Here is a 15110-nt window from a genome sequence, read left to right on the forward strand (position 1 = left end):
CAGAAATGTGGTCATAGCACAGACAAGAGCATTCCTCTGGTCAGACCATGAGGAATGTCTAAGTGACAACAGAAACTGCTGTAGGAGAGCCTATTACCTTGAAATTGGATCATGTCTCCTATACCTTGGTGCTTAATTTAATCAAGAGGTTGTTTCTGAGAGGCAGTTCTGTTTGTCCGTCTGGTATGTATCCTGAATTCCCTTCCCCCCTGCCATTGGCTATTTTTACATAAAGAAAAGGGGTTTTACTTTGTTTAGCTCATGTTTTCTAATGAAAAAATGCTTCATTGAAAAATTCCTGGTGAGGTCAAAAGAAACTCGCCTGCGGGGAAAAACCAGTAAAATAGCCAGAAGCTCCCTATCACAGGAAGTGTATAGTGCCCTTGTTTTGAGCTCTTGTGCAAATAAAGTTACTTAGACTCTAATTCCAGAGTGTTGTCCCAAAGCAGAGTTTGAGAGGTTTTTACAAGCTTTAGGTTGTAAGACACAGTTGTTTTCAGTAGGAATATTAAAATCAGCAGCTGATTTACTGACTTGTGCCATTGTATGAGAGAAGAAATGAAAGTCAGTTTTGGAATGAATTTATTGAAGGGTTGGAGTCCATCCAGTTTCCTCCCTAGTGACTTAAGAGAGTGATTCTTGGTAACTTTTTATCCTCTAATATGTTTAAGCTGAATTTTCAGCCGTCTGCTGAAGAAGTGAAAAATCAGTTTGAAAAAAGCGTAAGTGCGAGAACTGTTGAGTTTGTAAGTTTTCAGCAAAGAGTAATTTTTACTCCTCAGTAGCACAATCAAAATGCGAAGTCTAACAAATGTGCTGGCACTTAATTAAGTTTCTGTAAGAGATGACTGAAATAAAAACCACAGGTCTGGCTTCCTTTAATCAAAGTTTTGGCTTACTTGTGTGCGAAGTCATTACACTTAGCTACATATTCCAGATAAATTCAGTTTTGAAGGATTTTTACTTCACGTGTAATATGAATATGCAGTTACTTTTAGTTACATGGCTAATCCTTGCTTTTTAGTGAAAACTCTGAAAATCATGTCGTCTACATCAGAGCAGAAAGAGTTACAAAACTGTAGAAACTAGTAGTTTCTAAAGTGGGTCCTTAAGAAGAAAGGGATCCATCACTTCAACTACAGTGAAACTTTGTTGTATTACTTTAGAGCCAAAGTGTTTCAGTAACCATAGCATACAGTTCATGTATAGTGCTTTTCAGTAGTAGCTTACAAAGTGCTCTGTGAAGACAGTCAGTATCACTGTCCCCATTTTGCAGATTGGAAACTGGGGCATGGAGAGGTGAAGTGACCTGCCTAAGGTCACCCAGCAGGCCAGCAGCCAAGCTGATGGCAGAGCACAGATCTCCTGAGCCCTTGTCCATGGCTACTCTGCATGTAGAGTACTGCTCTGTAGGGTAGCAATCAATAAATACTGTAGCTATTAATACTTGTCTTGAGTAGCAGCTAAACTTCATGAGAATTTTTTTATTCTCCCAAGTTGTTCTGAACACTCTGCTCTCCTACATTGACCTGTATTGATACTTCCTGTAAGTCTAGTGCTGGTTTTGGCCATTGTAGACTTCCCTTTTTCACTCTAATGTTTGCTCAGTGTTATGTAGTAGGTCATTTATAATTGTGCTTTCCAAGTCAAACTCATTTTTCCTTCTTGCCCTTCTCTGTGGTGGTGGTGGTGGTGGTGTGGGGGGGAAATGAACTTAGTTGCTGTGGTTTAATGCATGTTAAGGTTTGTTTGAAGTATTAATATTCTTTCTCCCCCCCAGAACGGGATGGTAACTAAAGATCTGACACGACTGAAAACACTTCTTGCTGAAACAGAGGTAATAATGAGCATATTAGTGGAAAAATAATGAGCAGTACCTGAAAGAGCTGAAAGCCCCAGGAGATCCAGGCTCACTGTGAACATACTGGTTCAAACATCAGTGTTTCCACTGGTCTGTTGGACTTTGCCACCTACCTATCCAGGAGCCTTCATCACAATCTTGCATGATGTATGAGAAAATAGGAAGTTGCTAATATGTTGTTGACTTTCTTGAAGTAGAAAGTAGAAAGAATTCAAAGCATTTAGATCTGCATTATTTATGTATTTATTGTATTTTTCTATGTTGGAAATGATTCTAAAATAATAAACATGTCAACGCCCTCTCAGTCACCTTTTTTTTGTATTAGGGGTTAATATGTCATTTCCACTGATTAAATTACCACTTCCTCTTCCCCCAGCCCCCCAATGCTTTGTCATTGATATGGGCTTTATTGTTAATGTAGATTCAAAGCTGAAAGACATCTTAATACAGTTCAGACTTGTGGCCTTTTAAAAGCTTCACTGCAGTCCACATTGAAATGATCACAGGGTGGAATTTAGACTTGTAAAAATCTCTCAGATTTTCATACAGCAATGACTACACTGGGTGTTCCTGTCAGAATTCCTTTTGTCAGTGGTTGCAATCCAATTAGGTTAATACGAAATTTATGTTTATGACTGAAAGTGATATCAGACTTCTGATAATATTTTTGTATTGGTTGTTCTGAAACACATTTTGACAGCAGAGAAGCCAGAGCGGTTCTTGTTGGTGATATTTTTCTGTGTTCCTTTATAACTTTGGGGTTTTTTTTATATAATTGTAGGCAGCTGGTAAAGTACCATCAGGATATCATGTAGAAGATTTAGAAGAAGGTATGTAACTCAGTTCTAAAGCTACTTTATTTTGTAGTGAGAAGACTTAGATTCTGCTGAGTACTCAGCACTGCATAGTAGTCAAAAAGCAAAAAGGGGGCTTGACTATCATGATGAGCCCTCGGGGTTGAGGTAGAATTACCTCATCACTAACTGAATTTGGAGGCAGAAGTTTCTATTTATTGCTAGAAGTGCTGTATCACAGTGTTCTCTATTCTGTACATTGTTAGAAACTTGCCTTCATAACCTTTGGACCTTTCTCTACATTAATTTGTTAGGATTGAAACTTAATTGTTGGTGGATAATTTTGCCTTGTGGACAAATACACTTTGGGTTGGAGTTTAGAGATAGAATTCTCTGCACAGTTACTATCGGACTCACTGGCAATTAGAGAAGTAACCAAAGTCTTGCGTCCTCTGCAGGGTCCCGGGATGGCTGGCACTTCCGCCCTCCACCCCGGGGAGTCACAAGCAGTGAAGAATATACGCTATGTAAAAGGTAAAGTCATTGCTTTATATCACCATTCTCCGAGGGACCCTAATGTTTCTTCTGTTACTTAGCTGCTGACAGAATGATTAAGAGGTCAGGAAAGTGAAGGTACTTGTTAGAACAAGAGTTGATGTGTTCACAGATATTTTTTGAAGGATCAGTTTATCTGGAAGTGCTTCGGTTTATAAAATGGAAGAGTGGTTTGAGGGCTATTTTTCTAGTGACAGGTCAGCACATGTCTTCTTCCCTTACCCTTTCTTATTTGTGATAAAATAAATAGGCTTTGTTGATAGATGTGCTTTGTCTCCAGATGAAGAAAATGTTTGTAGAACTTTCCTCCAGATCTCATTATTTCCATTCTGCATAAGCTGAAATACATTGAATTGACTCGCTCAAAATCCAGTGGCTTCTATCGGAGTTTCTCCTCCTTGTCTTTTTCAGTTGTCAAGTCAATATTGCCTGTAGTTTGCGTTGTTAATTGTCAAAATTTGAATAAAACTGTATTAATATAGACGGGGAGGAACCATTGGTATGCACTTGATTCTGCAACATACGTAACTGATGAAAATAAGTTATTTTAGAAACATCAGCAGGAATCTGACCTGGTTTTTAAATGACACAACTGAATCGCTGAATTTGGGTTATTTTTTGGCATGATTTTCTGAAGATGTTAAATGTTGGCACCTTTTCCTGGCTTTTATCGTATCTGGTGCATATTCAGCAATTTTGAAAAAGCAGATACTTACAATTTTTAGTTCCTGATGATTGTTGAGTAACATCTGTACCATGTTTCTGTTGAGTAACATCTATACCATGTTTCCAGTCCTTGCTCTGAAACATTTTTCCACTGAAGCTGTAATTAGCTTTATGCACGCTGTTAACCCTTGCAGTGAGAAGGATGTGCCTTACTCAGCAAATCCATGTGGACAGTATCATTCTGACCATGGACTAAAGATTTTAGTTCCTTATGAGGAGGCAGTTACAGATACTGAATAAGAATTCTTGAAGCTGTGGTTTGTTTCCCCCCTGTGTGCTGTAAAGCCGTGGGAGTGCAGCATATTTATTCTAGATAATGAAGCTATGGAATTGCAGGAGGTATTAAATAAGAAACTAAAAATGAGGAAAAAATAGTGCCTGTTAAAAATACGAACAATGAGAATGTGGAAAACTTGCATAATGATGACAAATGTTATGGTAATATGCTTTCTAGTTGAATAATGAAAAGGAAAACCGCTTGATTTTAAACCTGCTAATAAGAACAGGTCAACAATTTTTTATGCTTGTGCTCTATTTACTTTGGGCCATGAAAATCATAATTGTACTTTAGCATACTAATGCAGTGGTGAATTGGAAAATTTACAATAAAAACACTGAAAATGACTGCCAAGAAAAATATTTTAATTCAGAATAAGGAGTATAGCTTTAGAACACCTTTAGTGACATGATATATATCATGCTTATTTTACTTGCAATTTGGCATGCAAACCTTTAAATACTTAAACAGCTCTTAAAGGAAGAGTGTATGCCAAATTATAACCACTGATACAAGGGTGGCCTAGATATCCAGGTACTTTTGCTGCAAGGTTTTCACGCCATAGTCAGGTGTTATTTGTTTTTGTCAGCATAGCTCAAAGTTCACATTGACATTACATTACATAATGCATTTACTATGGAAAGGTTATTCACTCAGTGGTACCCTTCTGTTCTCTTCATCAATGATGTGGGGTCCTGACTTGCTGTATGTTTCTGTTCTTGGTGCCTCCTTTCTTTTTGTATAGTAACTCATCACTGTAGGACGATATTCTTAGTGTAATTATATACATAGATATCCACATGAAATTTAAGTACAGCTCTGTCTACCAAGTTTATAGAAACTTAACATCCTGACAGAGGCCATCCTGCCTGACTTTATTTGTAATAAATGTGATGCTTAAATTAATTCTTTATAGTCTCCGTATGCAAAACAAACAAATCGGACTCCTGGCCTGATGTTTATTCTGTATATCCACTACTTTCTTAGAACTGTCAGAACTCACCCCTCCCATTTTATTCTTCGTTTTGTCATCTCTTTTTTAAGTGCTTCAGTTTTGAAGAATGCTGAAGGTGCAGCTCCTGCTGTTTTATAATTTTAATGCAAAGTTTAATTAGAAAAATAGTTCTCAAGTTAGAGGCATTTGCCCAGACTTGCAATAAATCCTGAGAACTGGAATGCTTAAATGTGTATAGGTGCTTGGAATGATGCATTAGCACATGCCATTAAATTAAAAATGTAATACTTGAACAAATCCTTTACCTCTGCAAAAAATAGATCCTTTTGGTCTGGTACACCCTTTGCAAAGAAGAGGATTAAACCTTTTCCTGGAGAGGTGATGTGTGTGTAGGTGTATTTAGTAGAAAGGACCATGTGATGTCACTGTTGCTCTAGGAAAAACTGCTGAATGAGTATTTATCAGCTAATGGGAAACTGTTGGAGGAACTCATGTTGTATCTTCCCTTTGCTCCTGATGAACAGTGTTTTATTCATATGAATACAGGGTCTAGTAATTTCAGGGATAGTCCATGATCTCACTGTGTTAATTGCTGTGCCCTTGATTCTTTCCTCTTTGAAGCTGGAGATTTCTTAAGAAGACTTCTGTCCCCTACATTTAAAAGAAATTCGATATACTTTTCCAGGCTTCAGTGCACGAGAGGCTGCTGCCTCTCTTCCAAAATGCTGGGTACATTTATATATATTTATATATATATATATCCAGATTAGTTCATGTGAACTAAACTGCCTTCAGTTGTGCGAGAGAGACTTAAAGAAGCTTGAAAAGTATAATTTTGGTATTTTTTGTTAGTTTTTTTTAATTGGAGACCAAAAAGTTTAAGACATAATCATGTTTCCTATTTTATGTAGATTTTTAGAGCAAGGGATCTGCAGGTACGGTGCACAGTGTACTTCAGCACATTCCCAGGAAGAGCTGACAGAATGGCAGAAACGATATGCTTCCCGCTTGATCAGGTTAAAACAGCAGAAGGAAAACAAGCAGTGTTCAGGCAGTTATATGGAAACCTTGATTGAGAAATGGATGAACTCATTATCTCCTGAGAAAGTGGTAAGGAAAATATACTGCTTCCCTATGTGCTCATATTTAAAACTAATGGATGTGCCTGGTTTTGGCACTTAATATCAGTGCTGGTTGAATTTCTCCTTACCAAGAAAGCGTCCAACCAATTTGCTCCCCTTTCCATCCTGCCCTATGTCTTCTTGCAAAGATAACAGAGACTCAAGCTGATATCTGCAAGTGTACTCATTCTTTTCAGGAATTCAGTAGAGTTTGTGAATTACAGCTTGTAGGTTAATCACAGCTCATTAATTTTGCATATTTACTCTTCCCAGTGCAGGGTGGATCAGCCAAGTCTCATGGTATTGTTCCTGTTCCTTGACTAGATGGCAGAACTTACTAAACTGGGAACAATAAGTGGCAAAGCTTGGTGGAGAATACTCTTGCTTGTGCATGGCTCCTTTTGTTTGCCTGCAGCTGCAGGCACTTGTATGTAGAGCAGCCAATCCCCAACATGTTTAAAACAGTTTGTATACCAGAGTGTGGGGTATGGATATGAGCAAACTTAGCAGCTATTTGGAATACCAAAGGAAGTTTTTGTGGCATTCGACCAGCTCTACTCACCACTAACCCTAAGGAGTTTTTGGTCCATCTATTGTTGATTAAAATCTAGGAAGAGTAGACTTTATGCAAAGTGCATTAATGAGTAGAAAGTCTCATTCTAGTTTCCTGGTGTCTCTAGTAGTCTCATTGTTGTCATGAGATCTGGGGTCTTCTGGCAATGAAGTCTTTGGGCCTTGTTTTATTAGATCCTTCTTTCCAAACCAAATCTTGTTCTACTTTAAATGTTTACAATTAAGCTGGGTTTTGAAAGTCAAGTCCTGCAGTTAATTGTCCTTAAATGGTTACATTCTTCACTTACATAGTATGACCTGGCAGATTTGGCTTGCTTGTCTCTCTGAATTAGCACATATTTTCATTAATGTGAAAGTCACTTCACAGGACTTGCATCAGTCCTGCATAATGCAGGAAACCATTTTTTTTCCATTTCCTGTTAAAAATTACTACCTTTCTCTGGTTATTTTTATTTTGATACTACCTGTAGAAGTTTACCATTGTCTTCTTTTGTTTTAATCTAGCTTAGTGAATGTGTAGAAGGAGTGAGAGTAGAACATAATCCTGAGCTATCGGTAACTGTCACAACCAAAAAGTCCCATCAGACATGGACATTTGCTCTCACTTGCAAGGTAGGACTACTTATCTTTTGAAAATGTAATAACTAGAATGCAACCCACAAACTTTGTTATTAAGATTCCAATTGCATAATTCTTCTTAAAATAGAGAAACTTCCTAGCACCATCCCTTCTCTCTGTCTTCCCAGCAACTCTGGTGATCATGTATTGACTGGCCAGGTTTCTGGAAAGCAGGCAGGACTCCTATCTGCTCTGAGAATCTGAAGTTCTTATAAGCTCTCGTTATCTGATTGCATGTGATTATAGTCCTGAAAGAATTTCAGGTTTCCAATATGCTGTCATTTCAACCTCTGCCTTTTTTTTTTATAGCCTGCAAGAATGCTGTATCGAGTGGCATTGCTTTATGATGCCCATCGCCCACATTTTAGTATCGTTGCAATATCTGCTGGAGACAGCACTACCCAGGTATCCCAGGAAGTTCCAGAAAACTGTCAGGAATGGATAGGAGGAAAGATGGTCCAGAATGGAATAGATCATTATATATACAAAGTCAGTATAGCATTTAACACAGAAATCTTTGGAACTTTTCGCCAAACTGTTGTGTTTGACTTTGGATTAGAGCCAGTCCTCATGCAACGAGTAATGATTGATGCTGCTTCAACTGAAGGTAAGGTATTAAAAATTTTATTTGGAATAGTGGAAACATTTCCTGCTGTTGTCTTCTCTTTCGCAGTTATGGGCAGAACAGTATCTGTATTAACAAGCTAATGAGTGTGTTTCACTGTATGTTATGTTCATCATGTGTGTGAATATAAATAGTAGACAAAAGCTTCAGAGGGTGTAAATAAGGCAGATGACTGGAGTATGACTATTATGGCTCCTAAATCTTGACAAAATGCTGGGAATTTCGGGTTTGGTATATTTTATAAACCATTTTCACGTATCCCTGCCCATAGCAGGGCGGTTGGAACTGGTTGATCTTAAGGTCCTTTCCAACCCTAACTATTCTATGATTCTGTGTCTGAAGGCAGCACTGGAAGTTTAAGTATTTAAGGGTTTATAATTGTTCTTGTACTGATGAAAATGTTAAAAACATAGAAAAAGGTCACTAAAGAGACAAAGTGTTTCTGTGTAAGAATACAGCTGGTAATCCTTGCATTAGTTAAAACAGACTATTTGAGTTGTGTGGGGGGTTTTTGTTTGGTTTATTTTCCTCCCTTTCTGATATCTGACTAGGGTTGTCAAAAGCAAGAGGCAAAGTGTAGACTTGTAACTCAGTGAGTTGCTGTTGACATAAATGTTGAAAATATAAAGGAAGTGTAACTTTATTTTTGCATGTGTTGCAAGAAAACCCCTGAACTATATGTTACTGTAAGGGTTGTATTCTGTTTATGAAACTGATGAGTGCCTCTCGGTTCAAACCTGAAATAACTCTTATTATCAGGAAGATGTCAGTGAATTGAAAGATGTTTGAAGAGGTGCAAAAAAGAAGGAAGCACTTTGATTTATGGTTAAAAGGTAAAGAGAGCTAAATATAGGTCACTGTGTCACTTGGCAGCAAGCAAGGGGGTGGGATAGTGTGGTAGTTTTTAATGAGATCTTGAGAGATAAAAACACAAAAGAAACAGAATTGTAGCACTGGGGTATAAGCAGGAAAAAGAAGGAAAAAAGATGTAACTAAGAAAACAGTGTTTTCTGTTCTTGGCATCTATTTTCAAGAACAGGCTAACATTTGCAACATTAACAAAAAGAAACTATAAATAGCAAATACCAAAGATCATGAACTGATCTTTCAGATGACCCAAGTACTTGTAGCCAAGAGCAGGAAGACCGTACAAGCTGTAATGTCTCTTGAAGCTGAGGACATTGCATTGCGAATGAGAAACTGCTTAGAAGCAAGGCTGTGGTCTTTTCGGGAACTATTATATGGTCTCCATTTAAAGATGTGGGTAACCACAGCTGACAGGCTTCCAAAGACATTGAGTTTGTGGAGAATACGTGTCCTTTTATTGTAAACCTGCTTAAGATCAAGAGAACCAAGCCATAACTTATTTGCAAAGTCAGAGTTACTGTCAAACCAGTCTATGGTCTGGGTCCTTGTTGGCTTAAATTACTAACCAAAGAGGTACAAGGAATAGTCAAGTCCATATGAAGGTGGTGGATGAAGTTGAAATAACACTCTCTGACATGAGATACTGATACTTCCTTTTCACATATTGCTTGTCTGTGTGCAGAGGGATACTGAAGTCTTCAAGCAGGTTCTTACTAATATTAGTTTCAAATGAAAAGAGTGCTGGGTGCTTTACAGATAAATGTAGGGAAAATATTCTGGGCTTTTTGCTAAGCTAATCTAAGAAGCGTGTAAGCAGGCAAGTGAAAAGGGATAACTGTTGGATGTGTGCCCAATTCCATTGTTTCTTTTAGTATATATGAATTGGGATCTCATGGAAGTGCTTTTCAAACAGAAAAAGAAGTCTCTATAGTTCTGTGTAATTCAGGGTCCTGTCCAGTTACCTGAGCAGGAAAAAAAGGTCAATGTTAAGATATTTTAATGGAGGAGCTTCCTTTATGCATTTTGAAATCTTTATTTGCCAGGGGAAAAAAAAAAAAAAGAACTAAGAGAAGCTTTCTGTGCACTGAGAATGTACAAAATGCTCTTTAAGAAAGGGTCACGGTATGCGCGATCTGTGCCAGGAACTGTTTGTGTCAGGCTTCCAGTGGAAGCCTCTCAAGTGCTGGGAATTAAATGGCTGTCTTTCCAGCAAGCAAGGACTCCATCCCAGCATAATTACTGAGCTTTTTGATCTGAGGTATGGTTAGTATGAGAAATCAGTTACGGTGAAATGATTTCAAACACAGAAGCCACACAAACATAGACTTTTTCTTGCCATACAACTAATACGGTTCAAGCTCGAGGTAGATATTTAAGTGTGGCTTGTTGATGAACACATGTGATTAGTAAAATAAACTACATTCCTGTAGCTGTAGTCAGGCTGAACTGAGATTTCTTTGCCTAAAAAGCTGGTTTCCTTCTACTTAGAATAAAGGCAGCCAAGATGATGTTAAGTATCTCATTTGAATTTGAAAATGTCTTTTTTGCACATTTTTCAGCGTTGGTGTGATATCCTGGATACCCATCTTAAATCTTATTCAGACATAATACATTAAGATATCATAGCTTCACTATAAATGCCAAATATTTTCAGCTCTGCAATTTAACTGCAATTTTGTTAACTGATGCACTGTTAGTGTTTTTGTGGTGTTAATGGATATATTTTGGGTGGCTGTAGACAATGCTTGGTTGTCTGCTTCTCATTTAAGCTATGTGGTCTCTGAAACGAGGATATACTGAAAAATTATTTTCCTTTTATTTTACTAACTTTGTATTTAACTATATATATATGTTAGGTTACATTTCCAAAGTTTTGCCTAGCAAACTCACCTTAGCTATAGAATGAAGCTGTCTGCAGCCTTTTTTTAAAGGCTTTCACACTCTTGCAAATTTAATGATCCCTGACCAGCTAGTTTTATCAATTTGGTTTTATTGCCTTCTAAATTTTATAGTGTATATTGTAAGGTTCTTCACTCCTTTATATTTTTGAAGTGAGATGTTGCTGCCGTTAGGCTTTGAAAGCACATTGTGATGCCAAGTCCTTCGAAGTAGCTTGTGATTATTAAAATAAAAGTGCTTTACTTCTTTGTCTGTATTAATTTGATCTCCTATCTATGGAATATTTTATTTTACAATGTTGTTTGAGAGCCTGCTTATTATTTGTGTATACTGGAAAAATAGGGATGGTAAGTACTAACAATGAACTTATTAAAACTGTTGTAGGCAAGGAGACTCTTACCTACGTTTCGTTCATTGTCTCTAATAGGCTTGTGTTCAGTAGAGCTTACTTTTTTTTAAATAAAACCCAAGCACAAATGGAGTTTGAACTTACTTCCTTTCCCTATTATGTGTCTACATCTAGATCTTGAATACCTGATGCATGCACGGCAACAGCTACTAACCACAGCTAAGCGTTGGGATTCTACTTCTAAGACTATTGTAGAATTTGAGCCTAATGAAACTACTGAATTGGAGAAGAGCCTTCTTTCCAGATACCAAATTCCTCTGTCTGCTGACCAGTTATTTACACAATCTGTCCTGGACAAATCATTGACCAAGACCAACTATCAGTCACGGCTCCATGACCTCCTTTATATTGAGGAAATAGCACAGTATAAGGAAGTTAGCAAGTAAGTGATACCTTTATAACATATTTCTTCGATATTTCTTGGTGTCCTATTGAAATGAGGATGGCAACTTTTCTCTTTAAACATATGTGCTTGATTAAGATACTGAGTTTTCCTGTTTCTTTGAAATGAATTTGAGTCCGAGTCTGGAAATAGTAACTAATTTAAAACGAATAGTATGTATTAGTGCCTCTATGGAGGCACTAAACAGGAATGTTGTGTTAATGTCTGGATAATAATTATTTTTGTTTAGAGTTTTTTTGGCTCTCTATACAAAAAGATAATAGTAAGAGCCATATATTTGTTCCTTGGTGAAAGTAGGCTATAGCAAAGAAATATACAAAGTCTTTGTATAAAGGGTTGAATTGTGTGTGGGTCAAGCTCTGATCTTACAATGATGTGGCAGCTGACTTTATTATATTTATTCTCTAAATAGGCTGAAACTGAGCTTCTGAATAAAAGTTCCTAATAAAAGGCTCATAGTATACATCGTTTGTGTTGTTCTGTCTTTAGGTACTATGTACATAGTACCCAACTGTATTAGCTACACAAATACAGAGTTAGGAAAAAGATGTGAATTTCCCATGTGTAGACTCTCACGGGGCTTTTTTCTGCAGTTTGATATTTGTGGTTCAAAATTTTGCCTGCACTCACGTGGTACAAAAGAGTTTTCAAGTGTTGCACTACTTACAATGGACAGTCAAAAGGGTATAACTTCACTTTAACCTAACTCGGTAGCAGATTTAGTTCTATCCATGAGCTAAGTCCCAAATCAGAAATGTCTTTAAGACAAGCAGTCATGGAGCTACAGAGGTTCAGCTGAACCACTTCTCTATAATTCAGGAAGAAAATACTATGAGTAGTTGTATTTCTAATGCTTTGAAAGCAGAAAAATGGTTCAGTTTCTTGTTTGTATCTCAGATGGAGGGCAGTGTATTTGAACTATTTTTCTTCATATCTTTCATCGCTGCTGTGCTCTGCTCTTGAGCTGGAATCTAACATATGGAAGAATCATGCTTGAACACTGTTTTCAGCATACAGAAATGTTCTCCGTCATACATATTTATAATCAGGTTGACTTTTCTAAGGCTTTTTAAACGGAAGTGGGTTTAAAGGAAACATCATGAAATATGGCAAAGGAGTAAACAATATATTTTCTGAGTGAATGTTCACATTGAGAATTACACTCATGCCTCATAGGAAACCAGAAAGTAGCATGCCTGTAGAAATGAAAGGAAAGCAAGTGTATCCTGCATGTAATGCTTCCCCTTTGGACAATTTGGTGCAGTGATAAGTTATTGTTCTTCTTTTTCTGCCTAGCAGATTAATAGAAGTAAGTTTGAATAATGTTCTTGTAATCTTCTGTTTTGATGGTGTTGATGACAGAAATACTCTTTTGATCTTGTAGCTGACCCACTTTATAGCAACGAGGCTCAAACTAGCACACTCTTCTGATCCTCTGCGGCTAAGATCACACACTTGGTATTCTCTAGTGAAGCGTCAGGGTTGCAGGCCTAGAAACGGGCCCAGAAATACAAACACAAGTGGGTTGTGGTACCTCTGAAGTTGTGCTACGACTGAAAATGTGGATGAGCTGCTGCTCTTTGATGGGTTTGTGTATGTGTATTGTAACAGTAGTAAGTAAGGTTGTCAGCGTGGCCTCTTAAGATGAGACTGGAATAATATGAGTGCAGTTCAGGCTGGAGTGCAGTGCTGGGTTTTAAGAATGTTGATGATTTCTCACTTTCTAGGAAAACACTGTCTCAGCCTTTATGTGGGATCATCTGAGTGGAACAACTGAAAATCGTGGGAGGAAGGTTGCAATGGCTTTAAAAGTCTTGAACTTGGTGATAAGGGAGCTCATTCTGGATAGGCTTGGAGAGCTTTACTTTAAATCATGGTTATTTTAATATTTCAAGAGGTGTTTATAAAAATTACTCTGCATAAGTACATCGTAAAATAGAGTAATAAGGGAGCCAGTGCTCTCTTATTTCTGAATGCAATCATACTCTAAAGGAAAAAGCAAAACAATGTTGATCTTGATACTGGTTTGGAAAAGGGTTGCCCTACGTGATGGTTTTAAAGCCCTTCCTTTCTCTCTCGCACATTCAAAAGAAAACCATGTTAAGTGTTGGGGTGGCTGGAACTCTGTGTGTATCTTCTCTTATGGACATTAAAGAGTGTGTGGTGTGACATGCAGCTCCTTCCATGCAGAATTATAGAGCAGATTTATCCTAAAGGCTGTGAAAACTTAAAGCACTGGCTTTGATGGGAAATAAATTTGCTTTTGTCATTACTGTATATTACATTTATCAGTACATAGGGAAGTGTCACACTGCATGCCCTGTCTTAACTCCGCATGTGTGAATGCGTGAGCAAATGTGTTAAATGCACTTTTAAGAAAGGTCTTACATGGGGCTTTGTTCAGAATGGGTTTAATTGCCTTTTTGACATTTATTGTTTGCATTGGTACTGGATGGATTAATGATTTATGAAGTCTTTCTTTAATTTCTGTGGTTTTAAATATCAACAACGGGCTTGGCTTTTTTAGCTGGTTTCATGAACACTGCAATTAGGCTGGATTTTTGCGGTGCTTAAGAGAAAACATAAGTATTTGTTCGATTTGTATAAGCCTGACTGAAAACCTCTTTTTGTATAAACCAGTAAAATAGGGGTGAGGAATGGATGAAAGAAGCAACTTCGGACTTTTTAAATCTTCGAGGTTTTTGTAGTTTAACAATTTGCCAGAAGGTGTCAGCTTGCTCACTGGAAATTGCTTTATACTCTCTAAACCTAAGACTCCTTTTAGCACAGCAGAGTCAGTTCAGTCATGAAGTTGCTAACTTGTGCCTTGTCTCGGAATGGTAATATTGGTAATACCGTCTTCCAGCACGTGTTTACAAATCTGACTTTGAGAACAAGCTGAAACACATTCGGCAGCAGAGGAATTCGACTTTAAGAAAGTTTTAACAAAATCAGTTCACAATTGCAAGTGGTTGTATCTTAGTAATAATGCCAAGCTCTTGGTTTCTGTGTTAAACATTTTATGTAGTATTTTAACTGTTATCTGAATGAGGTATGAGCTGGTTTAGATTTTGCTAACTTGCTGATAGCTCCTTTAGAATAGTGCAGCACTCATATAGAAGAAAGCTTGGTTTTTTGTTTAGTTTTAGGTTTGTTCTTTTTAAGCACATGTGGAAATTGGGTTGCACCTAATTCTAATGAAGTACATGCTTTTCAGTGATTGCTTTAACTGTAGCCTGGGTAGTAACATCCGTGGTTAGGGACAGACCGAACAAATCCATGATCACTAAGAAACATCTTGTGCTTTTTGAGTGGAGGAGTGTGAAATTTGGATTTCATTTACTGCCCATATTCTGTAGAGAAGCAAGTACCACGAGGGGGCAAACTTGCAGTTTTTGTGCAACACCCATGATTTGCCGGGTATGAA

At 37.5% G+C, this 15110-nt stretch overlaps 1 protein-coding gene across 4 annotated transcripts in view; it reads left to right on the forward strand.

Annotated features, from left to right (window-relative positions):
- Window positions 1-15110, forward strand: part of HELZ (helicase with zinc finger) — an 87176-nt gene that overhangs the window by 23099 nt on the left and 48967 nt on the right. For all 4 annotated transcript variants that reach the window (XM_065693511.1, XM_065693512.1, XM_065693513.1 and 1 more), the window contains 7 exons: window positions 1781-1837; window positions 2643-2691; window positions 3114-3189; window positions 6080-6278; window positions 7367-7474; window positions 7790-8087; window positions 11395-11662. In XM_065693511.1, coding sequence (XP_065549583.1) covers window positions 1781-1837; window positions 2643-2691; window positions 3114-3189; window positions 6080-6278; window positions 7367-7474; window positions 7790-8087; window positions 11395-11662 — 1055 coding nt within the window. The remainder of the gene's footprint in view (window positions 1-1780; window positions 1838-2642; window positions 2692-3113; window positions 3190-6079; window positions 6279-7366; window positions 7475-7789; window positions 8088-11394; window positions 11663-15110) is intronic.

This window comes from Lathamus discolor, chromosome 13 (genome assembly GCF_037157495.1).
Source record: "Lathamus discolor isolate bLatDis1 chromosome 13, bLatDis1.hap1, whole genome shotgun sequence".
NCBI lineage: Eukaryota > Metazoa > Chordata > Aves > Psittaciformes > Psittacidae > Lathamus > Lathamus discolor.